The sequence below is a fragment of the Girardinichthys multiradiatus genome, chromosome 8 (assembly GCF_021462225.1).
Source record: "Girardinichthys multiradiatus isolate DD_20200921_A chromosome 8, DD_fGirMul_XY1, whole genome shotgun sequence".
NCBI lineage: Eukaryota > Metazoa > Chordata > Actinopteri > Cyprinodontiformes > Goodeidae > Girardinichthys > Girardinichthys multiradiatus.
In genome coordinates this window covers 39,165,429-39,182,858 of record NC_061801.1, presented here as the reverse complement: position 1 = coordinate 39,182,858, position 17,430 = coordinate 39,165,429, and the positions used below count along the sequence as shown (strand labels likewise).

General features: G+C 42.5%; 2 protein-coding genes across 4 annotated transcripts; both read right to left on the bottom strand.

The window, feature by feature from the left end:
- Positions 1–352: 352 nt before the first annotated feature.
- On the bottom strand, positions 353–6,121 carry LOC124872291 (cilia- and flagella-associated protein 44-like). 3 transcript variants are annotated; one of them, XM_047372105.1, is made up of 10 exons: positions 5,985–6,121; positions 5,466–5,620; positions 3,338–3,543; positions 2,500–2,740; positions 2,222–2,425; positions 1,879–2,077; positions 1,543–1,707; positions 1,333–1,446; positions 1,089–1,219; positions 353–984 (listed from the first exon to the last, which is right to left on the bottom strand). In XM_047372105.1, exons 2-6 carry the CDS (start codon positions 5,508–5,510, stop codon positions 2,057–2,059), a joined length of 717 nt encoding a protein of 238 aa, XP_047228061.1. In that variant the 5' UTR covers positions 5,511–5,620; positions 5,985–6,121; the 3' UTR covers positions 353–984; positions 1,089–1,219; positions 1,333–1,446; positions 1,543–1,707; positions 1,879–2,056. The 3 variants fall into 3 exon arrangements, with proteins under 3 accessions (XP_047228061.1, XP_047228062.1, XP_047228060.1); XM_047372106.1 differs by having other exon boundaries at positions 1,879–1,972; XM_047372104.1 differs by lacking the exons at positions 353–984; positions 1,089–1,219; positions 1,333–1,446 and having other exon boundaries at positions 1,518–1,707; positions 1,879–2,425.
- On the bottom strand, positions 5,991–17,225 carry LOC124872292 (cilia- and flagella-associated protein 44-like). The gene is made up of 9 exons (XM_047372107.1): positions 16,933–17,225; positions 13,393–13,545; positions 13,097–13,313; positions 12,595–12,737; positions 9,838–10,111; positions 9,625–9,680; positions 7,741–7,901; positions 6,329–6,459; positions 5,991–6,196 (listed from the first exon to the last, which is right to left on the bottom strand). Exons 3-7 carry the CDS (start codon positions 13,265–13,267, stop codon positions 7,763–7,765), a joined length of 783 nt encoding a protein of 260 aa, XP_047228063.1. The 5' UTR covers positions 13,268–13,313; positions 13,393–13,545; positions 16,933–17,225; the 3' UTR covers positions 5,991–6,196; positions 6,329–6,459; positions 7,741–7,762.
- Between the last annotated feature and the right edge of the window lie 205 nt (positions 17,226–17,430).

Sequence of the window (17,430 nt, the reverse complement as noted above, 5' to 3'; positions counted from 1 at the left end):
TGGAAAGTAACCTCAACGTTATGAGAAAGTACCTGGTAAGTCTGGGGAAAGTAACCAGTAAGTTTCAAAAAACTGTTCCAGGAAAGTACCTCTAAGTTCTGGACAAGTATGATCTGTACTCTCTATTGATTGGCTTGTTTTAGTAAAAATGCTGGTTTCTGTTTCAATATTTGACTCTTACATTTCCTTCAGTCAGCATCCCTGTTTATTACATTTGCATATCAGTTTATGACAAACTAATAATATTAATAATAAAACGGTCATATGGCATTTTTGCTGATTTATCGTTTTTATTAATGCATTTATTTTAATACAGGTTAACTTCATCTTTTTTCTTTTATGTCCCTAAAATCATTTTTCATTTACAATCATTTATTTTACCGGATTTATTTTATAAAGTTTTTTCTTTTCTAGTGTTTTCCTTTATACTTTCACCTTCTATTTTTCCCAGAACCGGATCTGCATTACCTTGCATGAGAACCTTCCATTGTTGTGTATAGTGTGTAGTGGTAATTACATACTTGAAACCATTTTTTTCTTTTTTTTTTACAAATACAAATCTAGAAAACTGTGTCTTGCATTTGCTTACCTTAATAAAACTTTAATGGATACACATTTGCCACATTGAAGGTCGGTGGTGGCAGCATCATGCTGTGGGAATGTTTTTCTTCACCAAGGACAGGGAAGCCTTTCAGAGCTGAAGTCTGAAGCAACATTAGAGGTGAAACACAGAACTTTATAGATGAAATCACCACAGCTCAGGATCTGTGTGCTCATATGTTTTTTTCATAGAGGGTGATAGAAATATATAAACACTTCTGTTATTGACTGATGCTCCTCATCTGTTATCAGTTGTTTCTGGATCATCTGATCCAGTCTGAGAGGAACCACCACATCCAGTTCGTCCATTTTCAGCTGCTTCTCCTGGTTGATTAACTCCAAGTCAGTTTCCACCGCCTGCAGGCTGGTCCTTACGGGTTTGTCCTGAAAATATACAAAACCAAAAACCCACAGAAACACCGAGACGTGAGAGACACTCACCAGAGGTTTACAGAGACACAGCATAACTGCAAACACACAGGACTGACCTTCCTGATGAGCAGGTCGCTTTATTTCTTCAGAGATTTGGCGAAACTTTTCTCCTCCGCCAGCAGCTCCTCCAGATCCAGCCTCCGCTCACGGAGCTGCAGACTGTTTTCAAACAGCTCCGGTTCACAGTCTGAGGCACACGAGGAGGAATTTTTAAAGTAAGGGATGGAGGTGCACCTTCTCTTGCTCCTACTGGAAATGAGAAAAACAGCAGTAAAGGGCTGGATAATCTCATGTGCTGACCTTTAGGACAAACATTCTCATCGAAAGCAGCTCCTCCTTCCTCCATGATGCTGTCACAATCATCATCTGAGTTGCTGTCTTCATCAGAGTCTTCGTCGCTGTCTTTTTCTTCTTCTACAAACAACCAGGGTTAAGAAGGACTCATGATCAAATTGAATCCCACGGGTTTTGCTTCCTTCCATCACCTTCATTTCCCTCCTTCTTCTTCACCTGTTTGATCTTCTTTCTGAAGACTTTGGTCAGGAACTCTTGGAACGGGTTATTTTCCCCGAGTGAGGCCTTAAAGGCGGCGGTCAGAGCCTTTTCTCTCTCCTGCAGCTTGGCGATGTTGCTCCTCTTCAGCTCCAGCAGCTCATTGAACTCCTCCAGCTTCGACTGCCAGAAAGCAGAGACAGGAAGGTTGGGGCTAACAGTTCAGCAACACTCACCCAAGCTGCAGCTGCCCCAGTCCTGTACTGGGGCAGGACTCAGGGAGTAAATGGAGATAATCACTGTGTTCACCAAACGTAAGAAAACTCAAATGATGATGTTTTGAACACAGCATACCAATGAAAGTAAAGTCGCAGCCTCATCCAGGTTTAGTTATTAGATGAAATGTTTACTCAGTTCACCAATCTGTCGCATCGACTCGTCACAGAAGCTGAAAAAGGCAAAACAAACCCAGCTGACAAATAATAAACTGGTTCTGGTTTCATTCACTCAGTGGTTTACTTACCTAGCTCAGTCAGCTGGGTAGGTAGCGGCGCTGCTTTAATGAGTTCATGTGAGTAAATTAATTAGTTAATTAATTAGAAAGATAGTGTGTTAGTTCTGCTGGACTGTTTTGATGAAGTTCTGTTTTTGTGTTACTGATTAGAAAAATCACAATATGAATAAATCTATTTTTCACCGAGATGTTCTTCTCCTCCTGAATGCAGACGTTGAGTCTCTCCTGCAGCTCTCCCTCCCTCTTCTCAAACTGCTTGAGGAGCAGCATCTCCTGGAAGAGCGTGAGCAGCTGGAGGTCATCCTGTTTCAGCTGGCTGTCCAGATGCAGCTTGTGGCGATGCAGCTGCAGAAGGTCTGTGTCAAACTGGCAAACTGAGGTCTCCATCTGAAGAGGCACACACAAAGTCATATCTCCTGGTCTTTTCTTCTTTTAAAGGTGAGTTATTTAAGGAACACGACCTGTTGGAGCAGACAGTTCTGCTCATGAAGCTGCCTGATCTTGTCGTCCATCTGCAGCTCCACCTCCAGCTCACTCAGCTCCACCTGTGTCTCCTGGTCATATCTGGTTACTGCAGAAACTGTGGAGCTCCCATCTTCTCCTCTCTCTTTGTCTTCCTCCTCCTCTAGGTCCATTTCTTTCTCCAGCTGCTCCAATAAACTCACAGCTTCCTCCTGCTCCCCCTGATCCACACAATTTATTCTGTTTGACAAGAGAAAAATAAATAAACCCTGAAAGATCATTAAAACATTAATTGAAAGGGGACAATCTAGGGCAAGAACAACAGAATCAGCCAGGTGATAGAGAAAGGGATGAAAAAGTTTGTTTTTGTTGTAACTTATTTCCAGTCAGGGTTTACCTCTCAATGAGGGCGGAGTGTATATAGAAGGAAGCAGGCCTTGGTACGTCTCAACCTGCTTCCACAGTCGATTATTTTATTAAGAGACACCCTGATGTTGATGTTTTCCAGGTTTTAGCTTGAGCTGCTTCCCTTTTGCAGGGGTATAAAATCAGCCACATGTTCGTGTTTTGAAAGGTTTACAGTATTTTCACAGGTTTTCTAGTTAAAGATACTTTTATGTATTTTCATTTCCAAATAAACATGTGAAAGCCAAAATGTAGTTATTAACTGCTGACGTAGGGAGGTGGAGGGACTGTTTATATCTGTCAGTCACACTCACTGTAGTACCTCTCCTGAACACAAGGCTTCACTATTGGGAAAACTATACCATTACACACTACTTTACTATTTTTAAAGATCCCCTCTGGTCCCCCCTTAGAGCCACCCCTGCTGCGTACCTCTGCTCTCTCAGTGTCCGGTATCTCTCCAAGGTGGCTTGGCTGAACTGCAGCTTCCTCTCCGGGGTTTCTTCAGGTAAAACGGTGGCCAGGGTGGGAGGCGGCTGATGCTGGTGGACTGGGAGACCCCGCCGCCATCCAAGAAACCAGGCGAACCTTAGAGTCACGCGGAGCCTTCTGTTCATCTCGCTCTGCTGCTCATGGATCTGGTGAAATGAAAGGTCAAATTAAAATAACGTGCTTTGGTTGAAATGAATGTTCAGCGGCAGAGATTGTTTTAATTTACACACCTAATGACGCTCCTGGAAAAGCCATGTATAATCTTTTTATTGTTTTTATTGCAGCAACATAATTTCACACTGAAAAAATGTGAAAAATCCAACCTTTGGTTTGAAAAACTGATAAACGTCTTGGCACCCCTGAAAAAGTTCTAGAAAAAAAAAAATGTAACAGAAGACATTTTTAATTTGAACTTTATGAAAATGTAATTCAGTTATTTCCTGTTTCTCAGCGATATAAACATGGCTGTCACAGAGGCTTATTTCTCTCAGCCACCCTCCAAAATAGGAAAGGTACATACACTGGCCCACATCTACAACCAAGCTCATAATTATTCATACCCCTGTCAGATTAAAGTTTTGAACTGATCTTTAAATGTAACCAACATGTTTCTTCTGATTGGAAGTCATATTAACATGTTGGAGCATCCCATCCAGGCTCAACACCTAAATCTAGTAGAGAATCTGTGAAAGGGGGCTAAAGATTAGGGTCATGGTGAGCAGGCCTTCCAACCTCAAAGACTTGGAGTTCATCACCAAAGATAAATCATCAAAACACCAGAGGAAATATGCAAAAAACGTTTGACTGCTGTTAATATCCATTTTTTATTTTATTTTATTTATTGAGAAGGTTATAAATTATTTTTGACATAAATAAAACCATAATTGTTGTTAATTTTTGAGAGATGTCTGTCTAGTTTCCAAGCAGAAATAAACTCCTTTGCTAAAGGAAAGTCATTTCAAATCTAGATCTGCAAGGGGTGTGAATAGTTTAGGGCTCAACTATACAGTCGGCGCAATAATAAAACAACTGGAACTGGGACTGGAGGAGGATCCAACCATCACACAAACATGTGGAGTTGGCTGAACTCTACTGGGACTCCGCCTGGATCTGGAAGCAGATCAAACTAAGCAGATCCAGCAACAAACACTCCAGCTGGGTTTGCTGTGATGATTATGTGGAAACGCAGCTCCTGCTAACAGTAAAGTATGGAAGAGGATCTGTCATGCTGTGGGCCTGTTTCTGAACTCATGTGCATTTACAATAAAACTGGTGGCCTCTGTCAGAAACCTGAACGTGGGTTGTTGGGTCTTTCAGGCGGATGAAGATCCAAACATTATGGACGGATCGACACCAGAATGGTTCAACACACTCAGTCAACTACTTCCATGGACATCCCAGTCCCCAGAACTAAGTACTGCAGGAAAGCTGTGAGATGAGCTGACGAGGAGACCAGAGAGGACCCAGGACTCTGGATGATCTCGGGAGATTGTGCAAAAAAGAATGGTCAACGATCCCGCTCTCTGTTGTTGGGGAGTGCTGTCCTATTGGAAGCTGAAGAAATGCACTCAAATTAAAGGTTGGATTATTGCAAAACTTTCAGTGAGAAATTTGGCTTGTCATAAAAGATCAATTTACACGTTTTCACTAAGAAAAACACGAATATTAAACATCTGCTAAAAAAATAACCAAAAAATGCAGTTGCAGCCAACAATTTATTACTAAACTAATGGAACAAGTCACTGATAAAAACATTTAAATATTCCATTCTGATGCTTGAAAATGAAATATGAAGAACGTAGCTTGGAATTAATTACTTGTTATTTTAAATACAAATGTAATAATTGTATCCGGTGTTAGTCCTGTTTTGCTATTTGTGCCAAATTTATGTAGTAAGTTTAAAAAAACAAGTGTTTTTGTAGGTCAGTTTGAGAAAAATAAACCTTGTTTTGGTTGAGACAGTTCAAGTTGATCTGAGCCAAATCATCTCGGCTCTAATATATTTCTGGCTGATTCATACACTCAACATACTACAGCGTGAAAGGATGATGTTTGATTGTTTTTGTACTTTTTTCCTCCAAAGCAGCCAGCTGTTTTTTCTTCTGCGCAGCATTCACCCTGAGCTGTTTCCACTTGATGAACTCGCTGATATTCTCCTTGGCTTCAGAAATGGCCTGAACATCCTCTGGATCCAAAGAGTCTTCCTCTGGCTTCTCTGCGTAACTGAGACACCAAAAACATAATTTTGCGTCAGTGAGTAATAAAACATGTAAATGCAAAGTTTTTAAAGTTGGTTATTCTGGTCCTGCAGGTTGGGTTTTTGAAAAAACAAGGAAGCAGTAACCAGATGTTTGACTCGTATCTGGGCCCATTCCTGCTTCCTCCTCTCTATTTTAGCTCGGGCTTGCTCTGCTTTCTCTGCTGCCTTTCTGAGCTTCTCTTCCTGCTGATCTCCCAGTTTAACCCTGGCTTTGGGAACCACAGTGGGCTGCAGCACCACCTCTTCTAAACATTGGTCTGAAAGGATGTCAGAATAGGCTAAAACGTGTGTCTAAGTGGTAAAATGAAACACCCTAATGTTACTTACCCTCTGTTTGTTGGCTGTCTTTTGAAGGCTCGGCTCTGGGTTTTCTCCTTTCCTGTCCGGATTCTCCGTCTCCGTTACGGTGGTTTATGATCTGAGGTTTTTTCGGAGGTGAAGCCCAGTGAAACGCTGGCAGACGGTACGTGGAGACTCTATGGTTGCTGCGTATTGCGACAACAAAAGTGATGATGTCAGCCTGCAGGGAGCCATCACACCTGAAAAAAATCGAAATTATCGTTAAATGGTAAATATCAGTTATTATTTATTTGTAATTTCTTGTATTTAGCAGCCTTACACCCGTAGGGATGAGGCTGTTGGTGATTCTGGTTGTTTGTGTGTTTGTGCACCATTCCTGCAGCTTTCTCAGTGCGATGCTGCAGCGCTCCTGCTCCCAGGCCATCTGCTTCCGGACCTCCATCACCTTCCGGGCCTTTAGCTTCTCTGCCTGTTCGTAAAAACGGCGGTCCAGCAGAGGTTCCTGAACAAACATAAACCCAACTAAATGCACAGAAACAACTCATACAAGTCAAAAACAATGTTGAAACAGATTTGAACTTTTTCCACATTCCAACCACAACACCAGTTTATTCTCTCAGGGCTTTATGTGGCAGCCCAGTGGTGTAAAATTGTGGCATGGAAGGAAAATGGGTTTAGTGTATTTCTATTCCGCCTCCCTAACCCTAATAATTTGTGAAAACAATCTTTCTCTGCAGTCCTTTGGGGTATTTTGCCCATAATTCTTTACAAAACAGCTCAAACTCAATCCGACTGGCTGCAGAGTGCCTGTGAACTTTTTAAATCTTGTCAGATTCTTGGTTGGATTTATGTCTGGACTTTAACTAGGCCATTCTAACACATGAATTTGCTTTGATCCAAACCATCATACTGTAGCTCTGGCTGTATATGTGGGTTGTTCTCCTGCTGGAAGGTAAACCTCCACCCCAGCCTCAGACTTCTTCAGCCTCAAACAGGTTTTTTTTCCCAGGATTGTCCTGAATTTAGCTCTATCCACATTAACTAACGCCAGCTTCCTCACAGCGTGATACTGTCACCTTCATGTTTCACCGTGCTGGTACTGTGTTCAGTGTCAGTTTTCTTCTACACATTGCATTTTGCTTGTAAACCAGAAAATGACCCTTTGCTCCCATCTGACCAGAGCACCTTCTCTCACACATTAGCCGTGTCCCAAACATGGCTTGTGGGAAACTTTAAAAGGCACAATATTTGTATTTCTTCTTTTCAAATGCTCATCTCAAATGTTTCATGTTACCAGATTCTCCCAACTGAGCTGTGGGTTTCTGCAGCTCCTCCACAGGTACCATAGGCCTCTGGTTAACCCTCTCCTTGCTTGGTCTGCCGGTTTAGGTGGAGGGCCATGTGTTGGTAGATTGATAGGTAGAAGATTGGGATAGTTTTTTAAACCCTAACCCTCCTTTAAACGTCTCCACATCTTCCTCCCTGACCTGTCTTCTGTGTACCTTGGTCTTCATCATGCTGGTTGTTTTCTGATGTTCTATAACAAACCTCTGCAGAGGCCTCAGCAACTTCTCATTACTCATATAAAACCCCAATAAAATGCACTGAAGTTTGTGATTGTAGCAAATTTACACCGTTTGAGGGTTATGAATACTTTCATAAAGAACTGTAAGAGTTTCCTGCTAACTGAAACTTTCCGGTAACACTTTAAGGTCCACAGAACATGCCATCCTATGACGCGACCATCTCTGGGTCATCTGAGCAGATTCTGGTCCAGCCGTACCTGTGGTTTCAGCCGGATTTGCTCAGGCAGACTGGTTATCGTTCAGGACCTGTTTGAATCTCCTCTGAAGCTCGACCAGCTGTCTCTGCGTTTCTACTTCCTTCAGCTCAGCCTCCCGCCGCAGGTTGTCTTTTTCCATCTTCTGTTTGGCTGTCTCAATGCTGGATGGAGATAAGGTTCAGAAGCTGAGAGAAGTAGAGCTACAAGAGGTTGTTCAAAGTTTAAAACTCAGAAATGAAGAATATTTGAACACATAAAAATAAACCAGCAGCTCCTCCTGTTGCTGCTCTGTGGTTAGATGATAACAGTGGGTTAATGTTAGCAATAATCATTTTGTGAAATCACACAGCAACAACTACATTAAATTATTAAATCTGCACTTTTATTGTTAACGTCCTATTAAAACAACCAAAAAATGGTTCCATTGTTAGATGGACTGGTGACCTGTCCTGTAGACTGCTGGAGATAGGCACCAGCTTCCCGCGACCCACTATGAAAGAATGACTGACTGACTGTTAGAAAATTATAGAAATGTTACTTCCAGGTAATAATTATGATAATTACATAGTATCACCATGTAACATTATATTTTTATCATTTTTTTCTTCCGTTTTAACATCTTACTATAAGTTACAACTACTATTACTACTACTAGTACCAGTTAATTGTAATAACGTTGTTTCTAAGATAATAACAGCCAATTATTATTTTTAATATAAAACAGTTAGTCATTATGCATTTACTGCAGTTACTGAAATAAAATGAACAAATCAGTACTTTCACAATAAAACATTTACTGGTAATCATTTTTACATATTTACACAAAATGATCAAACTATTACATTTTTTACCACCAACATATTTACCACTGTTAACATCTTATTACAAGGCTTTGCTGGCAGGTAATAATTATGTCTTCATAATTTAGATTAAATAACCAAATGATTTCATTTTTATTCCCAGACTTGTAGCTGTCAGAGTCTGAGAGTGGATGTGTGTGCTGCGTGTGTATTGTGTACTTGTGTAACTAACCACTCAGTATTTCAGTTGGTGCTGGAGGTTCTCAGGTGCGCTGGACGACAGGTGTTTCCTATCTGCTGATTGTTTGGAGGAGTACTTAAGCGGGAGGTTGCCAGCACTTCGATGCCAGAGTGTTTGCCTTAGTGGTAACAAGTTCGGCCACTTCTAATTTTTTGCTTCCTTTTTGAACTCAAGTAATCTTGCATTTTGTTCCCACACAGGTTTCTACCTGAGGCTTTGTTACCTTGCTGAGTTCCGGCTTCTTTTCCAGAGTATCTCTGAGCTTCTGGATTATTAACTACTGAGTTAAGGAACTACCATCTTGTGGATTTCTCTCACTTCCGTCTGAACCTTTCGGACACGGACCAAGCTGTCGGCTTCCCGTTTCCTTCGACTCCAAGACCCAGGCATCAGCACACCCTGCTTCTTCCTCCTTCTCGAACATCGGCACCTGAGCTCCTTTTGCTGGCACCAAGCTCACAACAGAAAAAGACAACTGGACAATTCCCCTTCGCAAGTTAAGACTCTGAATCTTTCTACCCCTGGCGGTTCTTGCTACAACAATTTAGTAAGTCATTTCTCAGATCTAAGTAGTCAGTTGCCTCAAGTTGCCGCTTGTTCACCAATCCATTCTGCTTCCTTCCCTTACAGTTGGTGTTCCCAGTTCCAGAACTAGATTACTTTATTGACAATAAAAACCATAAAACCTTTCCTTCTGAGTGTTCTCTGAATGTGGGTAAAATCTATACCGAAAATGACAGTAGCAACTGTTACCTTCCTTTTACTCACAGCTAAATAAATTATTCAGAGAAACGATAATCGAGTTACTTGACCTCCAGCACATGCGGCTCATTTTATACTCACCAGTAAGCTGCCGGGTCTTCGATGTCCAGAGCCAATGCATCGTTTTCCAGACCCACCTACAGTTAACATAAACACAGCAGCAAATTTGATCCCTTATTCACATGTCCAGTCATCTGTTTGAGTCCATAAAGAACACAATAAGGAGAAATCCAGGGCTTCAGCTTCACTTTACAAGGAAATAAATGAGGAAAAGCGAAGGAAATGTGAACCAACCCGCGGTGAAGGAATCTTGGTCTTTCGCTCCAGGGTTTTCTGCTGCTCTTCAGGAGGAAGCAGACAGAAGCAGATGTTTCCATCGTGTCCGGCCGTCAGCACAAACAGGTCGTCAAGGCTGCAGCGCACGTGTCGCAGGTGTCCATATTGATTGTTGTGAACGTTCAGAGCCCAGTAAGCCTGCATAGAGGTGAGGCTGTGGTCTCCAGGCTGCAGAGGGTAAACCCTGATGGAGCCGGACTGCATGCTGCAGAGTAGCAGCTGCCTGCTGAAGCTGTTAAACACAAGGGATATAAACAGCTATCTCCACCATCATAAACAACTCAGCAGTGTCCTCATTACAGCTAAATACCTACAGAAAGCAGACTGCACTTCAGTCTCTGACTTAGCTCCCACCAGCTCTGAAAAACAAATATCTGGTTCCTCAGCCTCCAGATGAGCCTCTATCACTAGCAGACCACAGAAACATTTCCCAAGACTTTCAAGGATTTTTCCCTCGTTAGGGACAGGGATGAAGTGCTTTGAGGGCTGATTTAGAGCAAGTCACAAATAGAAATCATGTGCTATCTTCTCTGGTAAAACTCCATTTAATGCCTCATACTCTTGCGTCTGAATAATTCACCTTATAGGACAACACAGTCGTCTGGATCGCACTGGAGGAGCGCTTTTATATAGTCCAGAAATAGTGGCGCAGACTATAGTTGTCTGCTGCATGTTTCACAACGTAATAAAGCCACGACTGTGGGGATTAATGCAGCAGGACAGCAGACACAGGCCAATCTGACTCAAAGCCCTTCCTCATTTGAGGTATGCGTTTTATTTAAATTCTTTATGCAGTTAAACCTAAATGAAAAACACCATGGCTGAACCTTATTATTGTGGCCAAACAAAACTGAACCTTATCGGCCACCAGAGAACAAGAAATCATTATGGAACATTAAGGGACACTGAAGGAAATAAATAAAAAATGTCTCGGGTGCACCTGGAAGTTTTTGATTTCCTTCAGCGTTCCTTCTGGGATTCCAGACACACAGATCTGTGTTCCTGTCTGGCTCATGCAGGTCAGAGGAGAAGTGTGGCGGCTGCAGCTGTCTGACCCTACGCCCCACTCTGCATGGTGTGCCGGTGCAGGTCACACCATGCAGATAAATGCCCGTATAAAACACGTTTGGGGGGAATTGGTGGCAGAGAGGGTCATTTTCATTTTGAAATATTGATGAATGAAGAAACTAATTGGACTCCAGCAGAGAGAGCCCTTTTCTCATCCAGGGTCAAAGGGCAGGTGCTTGAGCACCACTAGGGGTCTATATGTGATGTGTTCAAACTCTCCACGGTGACAGCCTGCAGCAAATCCTCATTTAAAGAGAGCGGTCTGCACCACTTCTGGACATGTTACCAATTTTACTGGATCACTCGCTAATCGCACGTGCTATTATTTTTTATCACATGCTATTCAGCGCTCCTTATTTGGGATCTTAGTAAATCTGACCATAGTGTTCACACATAGGTTTACAGTGCATCTGCAGATCTGAATAATCCCGCAGAATAAATGCAGCTTTGTTCGTTTTTATACTCGTTTGTCATTAAAAGAACTATTAGAAAATATCAACCTTTAAGGAGCTATTAAACACACTTTTTACTGAGCTCACATTTCTGTAACAAAAATGTTTTTTATTGGTCTGATGTAATACTCTGATCTTAGATGTTGTGTTTTCATTGGCTGTAAGTGAAAAATCATCATGATTAACAGAAATAAAGGCTTGAAAACATCAGTCTGTGTAGAATTAATGTGTTTCACTGGGTTACTGAAATAAATGAACAATCAAAACTATTCTAATTTATTGAAATGACTGTACTACTCTGCAGGGGTTCCTGTGTAATAATTGGGGAGCATGGTACTTATTTACTAAAGCTGCTGCCAAGGCTGGAGTATCTAAAAATGTCGGTTAGGTCTATGAGCGCCCCCAAGTGGTCAAATAATTATTAGCCAAGAGGTGTCCAAAGTTTTTGTTTTCCCTGCAGTCTGTTCCACACCTGTTCCTGGTTTCCCTTGATTACCTAGTCTGTTCATTGCTTCACCCTTGCGTTGGTAGTTAAGCTCTTTAGTTGTCATTGTTTGTCGCCGATTCCTTGTCGTCTTGATATTCTGTGTTGCACCGTTATGCCTGGTTCGACTACCTTGTGTCCTGTTCTGGTTCTGGTTCCCTCTGTTTATGTTTTCCCTGCCTGGTCCGTGAGTGAGAGCAATTCAGTCTCAAATTTACCTTCATTTATCTGGCTCCTGGCATCTCCTTCCTTGCACTTTTGTCCTACTTTAAACACGCATCATGAGACTAAAACTTCTGCATGTTTGGCTTTTTAAAAGTAAGGCATCCAGTTTGCTAATTCTTTTGGGCTCGAATGAAAAAAATACAAAAGATTTAGTCTATTTTCAGCAGTAAGAACAGGATTTGTGTCACTCTTTCTTTAGAAAAGCTTCCAGTATTAATTAATGAATTAAAAGCAGATTTGGGTTCACCAAACTGCTTCTTATTAAAAATCACTCTATAGATGGGGCCCTATTCCTCTGAAATAAGTGAAATGTTATTGAAAGACAAATACTTAGTGTTGTTACTAACATTTTAATTTATCAGGAATAATTTTGCCCTCATTAAATATAAAAAGTCTCCATCCGTCCAGCAGCCATGAAAAATGTCAGGTTAATAAATGTTGCTCCAGAGCAATGGTGCTGTAACACCAAAGGGACTCCGCGGTTACCTGAAAGTCATGGAGCAAATAGGATTGTCGTCTGCGTCGCTGATGTGTCGGAAGGCGAAGGGTTCATCCTGGCGCTGCAGAAGATCCTCATCCTGATCCTCTGACAGCTTACAGTGATACAGGAAACCTGTGTCGAAGCCTCCCTGCAGGACAGAAGACATTCATTCTACCTTTCACATATGGTTCAGAATGGGTCTTCATCCCGGATTTCACCTCTTTTTTCACATATCTACTGTATTTCTACTTCCTTTTATCTATTAATAAATCCAATAAACTCTCAGTGCCTTTTAGCAGTTTATTCTCCAAGAACATCTAAGCAAACGTCTTAGACCTTACTGATTATTAAGCTGCAGAGATGTTTGAAGATTTGTTAAAAGACATATTTGTTCTCTGATACAATACTGGAACAAAGATTATTATTGACAAAATATTGATTTTATCAATAATAATCATCATGGCTGGAATGGAAGTTTTTATGTAGGTGGTGTCTCTTTGTTTTTACCATTGAGAGCCAAAACTGTCCAGGCTGTGAGTAGAAGCCACAGCAGAGAGGACTCGGAGGATTTGGGAAGCAGATAGGAGGCAGTTCTTTCTTCTCCTCCTCCTCATCTTCCTCCAGAAACACTACACCCTCCTCCCTTATTTCTTTGAACATTTCAGCTCTTTCTTTCATTTTCTTCTCCTTTTGCTGCCTGATGTCTTGTGACCTCCTCTTCTCTCTGAAAACACAAATTCTCTGATCAGAACATTCTTGTAATGAATTATAGTATTAAACCTGACCTTTTATTTTTTTTGGACCTTGATTCTGGATTTGATGCTCTTAAACCTGAAAGACCTCCTAGGAAGATTGTGAAGCTTGAAGGTTTTGGATGACTCCTGAGCTCTTGGGTCTGGACTGTAGACGTCCACCACGTGACCGCTGTGACAAAGGATGAGCAGCATGCTCTCACTCTGAAAGATTCAGCAGAAACATCTAGGCTTAGGTGAGCGAGGTGGAAAAAGTGAGACCATGCTTACATGGGAGTGAGGAGACCAGTCCAGTGCTTTGACAGGCCCGGAAACGTGGATGTAGCCTCATTTCTCCACCAGAGTGACTGAAATTTCTGCTCATTTGTCTCTTAAAACAGCATTGAGCTCAATCAGACTGGATGGTGAGTCTTGCCTTAGATTATTCCATGGATTTAGACATGGACTTTGACTAGGCCATCCTAACATATAAATATGCTTTGATCTAAACCATTCCATTGCAGCTCTGGTGGTATGTTTTATGTTGGCAAATCACCCAACATACAAATAAGATCAATTAAAGTTTGTGGTAATAATGTGACAAAGATGTGAAAACTTTCGGATTCCACTGTATATAATAAGCCATTTGTGCAGGTTTCTGTTCTAAATTTAACAAATAATTTGTCATACTTGGATTGATTTGATCAGATAGAAACATGTTGTCATTGAGCTGTTCTGCTCACATATCAAGCAGCATAAATACAGAACATTTGGATCCGACTCGCCCCTGTGGCCAGGATCTCTCCTCTTCGATCGTACGCCACAGCAGAAACAGGAGCGTTGTGAGGTTTGAAAGCCTGTCTGAGGCACAGCTGAGCGTCTGTCTCGGGGCTCCGCTCAGCAGCTCCCTGCAGCCTCTGAGGGTTGTACAGCTCCAGTAAACGGACCACCCCATCCTCAAACCCAGTCACCAGTAACCCTCCGCTCTGGTTAACCTGAGAGCAACACAGCAGCTGCAGAAGTTATTTTCTTGTACATAGAAAATAAGTACATGCCATGATAGAGGAGCTTGCAGAACCATCTATAGCTGCAATAACTTCCAAGTGGCTTGACTTTATCGGTCTCACATGGTTCTGAAGAAGTTCTGGCCCGCTTTTCTCTTTACAGCGTTGCTTCATTTAATTGACGTTTGCAGACGTTTGTTTCTGAAGGTCCCATCACAGCCAAGTCAAGTCAAGGTTTGACTGGTTTTGATTATTTTCATCTCCAGCCATTCTGTTATAGATTAGCTACCGTGTTTGGAATCATGGTTCCGCTGATGACCCAGTTTGGATCAAGCTTCAACTGTTGGACAGAAGGCCTCACATTTGACTACAGAATACTTCGGTGTAAAGAGGAGGTCGTGGTCTACTCAGTGGCTGCCAAACAAGCCCAATTATCAGCCCTCCACTACTGTGTTTCACAACTGACCTTAACAGTTTTCCACTTTAATAATCTGTCTCTGTGTAAAATGATGGACTATAGAAACCAATTAAAATGAGAAAACTAGATTCCGATATGGAATAAAATGCAGAACAGTGCTACAGATAAGCTAGTCTTGCTATGTTCACAGGGTACTCGAGGCTTTATGGGAGTTTGCCCAACCGGTTCACATGTGTTTTGTGGACCTGGAGAAGGCATTCGACTGTGTCCCTCGTGATGCCCTGTGGGGGGTGCTCCAGAAGTATGGAATCGGGGGCCCTTTATTAGGGGCCATCCGGTCCCTGTACGAGCCCGGGCCACAGCACGCCTGGCCTCACGGTACCCGTCAGCCGCCTCAGGAGTCCCACAAGCCAACCACAGCCGATAGGACTCCTTCTTCAGCTTGCTGCCGGTGTCCACCACCGGGTTCTGGGATTGCTGCCGCGACAGGCACCGCAGACCTTACAGCTGCAGCTACGGGCAGCAGCATCGACAATAGATGTGGAGAACATGGTCCACTCGGACTCTATGTCTCCAACATCCCCCGGGATCTGGTCAAAGCTCTCCCGGAGGTGGGAGTTGAATACATCCCTGGCCGAGGGCTCCGCCAGGCGTTCCCAGCAGACCCTCACTATGCGCTTGGGCCTGCCAAGTCTGTCCGGCTTTCTCCTCTTCTAGCGGATCCAACTCACCACCAGGTGGAGATCAGTGGACAGCTCAGCCCCTCTCTTCACCCGAGTGTCCAAAACATGCGGCCGAAGGTCTGATGATACGACAACAAAGTCGATCATTGACCTCCTGCCTAGGGTGTCCTGGTGCCAAGTGCACTGATGGACACCCTTATGTTTGAACATGGTGTTCGTTATGGACAATCCGTGACTAGCGCAGAAGTCCAATAACAAAACACCGCTTGGATTCAGATCGGGGAGGCCATTCCTCCCGATCACGCCTCTCCAGGTGTCACTGTCATTTCCCACATGGGCGTTGAAGTCCCCCAGCAGAATGATGGAGTCCCCGGGAGGGGCACTATCCAGCACCCCCGACAGGGACGCAAAGAAGGCCGGGTACTCTGCACTACCGCTCGGCCCATAGGCCAAGACGACAGTCAGAGACCTCTCCCCAACCCGAAGGCGCAGGGATACGACCCTCTCATCCACTGGGGTAAACCCCAACACGAGACGGCTGAGCTGGGGGACTACAAGCAAACCCACACCAGCCCACCGCCTCTCCCTGCGGGCCACTCCAGAGTAGAAGAGACAAAGAGCGGTTCGAGAATAAGGATACGAGAGATGCAGAAATCCATTTCTAGTCATTTTGTCACATTATGGGAAACAACAGTTTGTCTGTGAAGGTGTCTGCAGAGAGACAAACTCTTCATCACATTCAAGTATTTAATAGGCGAAACAAAAATGTTTTTTTGGCTGCAGATATCCTCGAATAACCTTACAGAGAAAAAATTTTAAAATCTAAACACACATCAGTGATGCAGATGTAAATGATTTGGTTTTTAAGGAGCTGAACATCTAGAACAGACACCAGAGTAGAGCAATAGTCCTATCAGGCGTTAGGATAGTGAGTGAAGTTCAGCAGAAAAAGATGCATGGTAGAAGCTTTAAACATTACCAGTCCTGGACTGGTTTTGATAGAGCTGTCATTGTAGATTTTCATTTGCATTGCTGTAAGTATTTTCCCATCACAACCAACCCGGCCCTATGTTAAAAAGTAAGTGCCCCCTAAGCCTCCACCCTTGGCCCAAGCGTTGGTGATAACTGTTAATGAGTCCTTTAAATCAGAAGATTTTCAAGCATGAAGTCATTTTTAAGGTCATGCCACATCTTAATCAAATTTATGTCCAGACTTTGACTGTGCCACTCCAAAACCTTAATGTAGTTTTCTGAGCACTTCACAGGTGGGGTTGCTGGTGTGGCTCGGTTATTTGCACCACTACTTAACCCAAGTGCATTTGAGCTTAAGGTCATTCTGATTTAAGATTTTCTGCATGGTGGAGGTAGTGTGATGGTCTAGCGCCATTATCTAACTTCTGTTACTTCATCAGAGTTACTTCATCATTATTTGGTTTTCAGAAGCACATTTTAGTAACAAATGTGAAACTGTTGTGATGTAAAGGAACAATAAGAGCATTTGAATTACCTTCAGTGTAAAAGTCGATGTGTTTTCAGCCATTTCGCCAACTGAACGTGAGTCTTCATCCGACATTGTATCGTTTGTTCAATAAAAATTTTTTTTTATCAAAAAACGAATTTTCAAGCGTTCTTGAAGTATAAAACTAACAATGTATCAAAACCACATTTTACAAGTGGAAAACTGCATATTCTGCCCTGCTGTTTCAACTTAGTTGACAAATCTTTACTGTTAGCCGCTTAAAAAAAACTATAGACCTGGCTCTGAGACTTCTCCCTTTCTGTTAATGCGTTGCCAGGCAACAAGGCAATGCGATTCCGTGGTTGCAAAGCCTTCTGGTTAATGTAGTTCTCTGTTAAAAGCGATTAAAGGGGCCACTAAAACCGAAAAACGTGTTTAAATAAAATGAATAATACATTATGACACTCGATAAAACTTTTAAATATAATACAGTTCTTACAGTTCTTTCGTTTTCACGTATCTTCCTTTAACCAAGATAATGAAGTC

Excerpts from the sequence above, each read along its gene's own strand:
- LOC124872291 (XM_047372104.1), bottom strand. The coding sequence starts at position 5,510 with ATGCTGCGCAGAAGAAAAAACAGCTGGCTGCTTTGGAGGAAAAAA. Across the intron at positions 2,741-3,337 it reads CGGACACTGAGAGAGCAGAG|AATAAATTGTGTGGATCAGG; the intron begins GTACGCAGCAGG and ends CTTGTCAAACAG. Across the intron at positions 2,426-2,499 it reads AGAACTGTCTGCTCCAACAG|ATGGAGACCTCAGTTTGCCA; the intron begins GTCGTGTTCCTT and ends GTGCCTCTTCAG.
- LOC124872292 (XM_047372107.1), bottom strand. The coding sequence starts at position 13,267 with ATGAAAGAAAGAGCTGAAATGTTCAAAGAAATAAGGGAGGAGGGTGTA. Across the intron at positions 10,112-12,594 it reads ATTTGCTCCATGACTTTCAG|CTTCAGCAGGCAGCTGCTAC; the intron begins GTAACCGCGGAG and ends TGTGTTTAACAG. Across the intron at positions 9,681-9,837 it reads CCAAGATTCCTTCACCGCGG|GTGGGTCTGGAAAACGATGC; the intron begins GTTGGTTCACAT and ends TGTTAACTGTAG.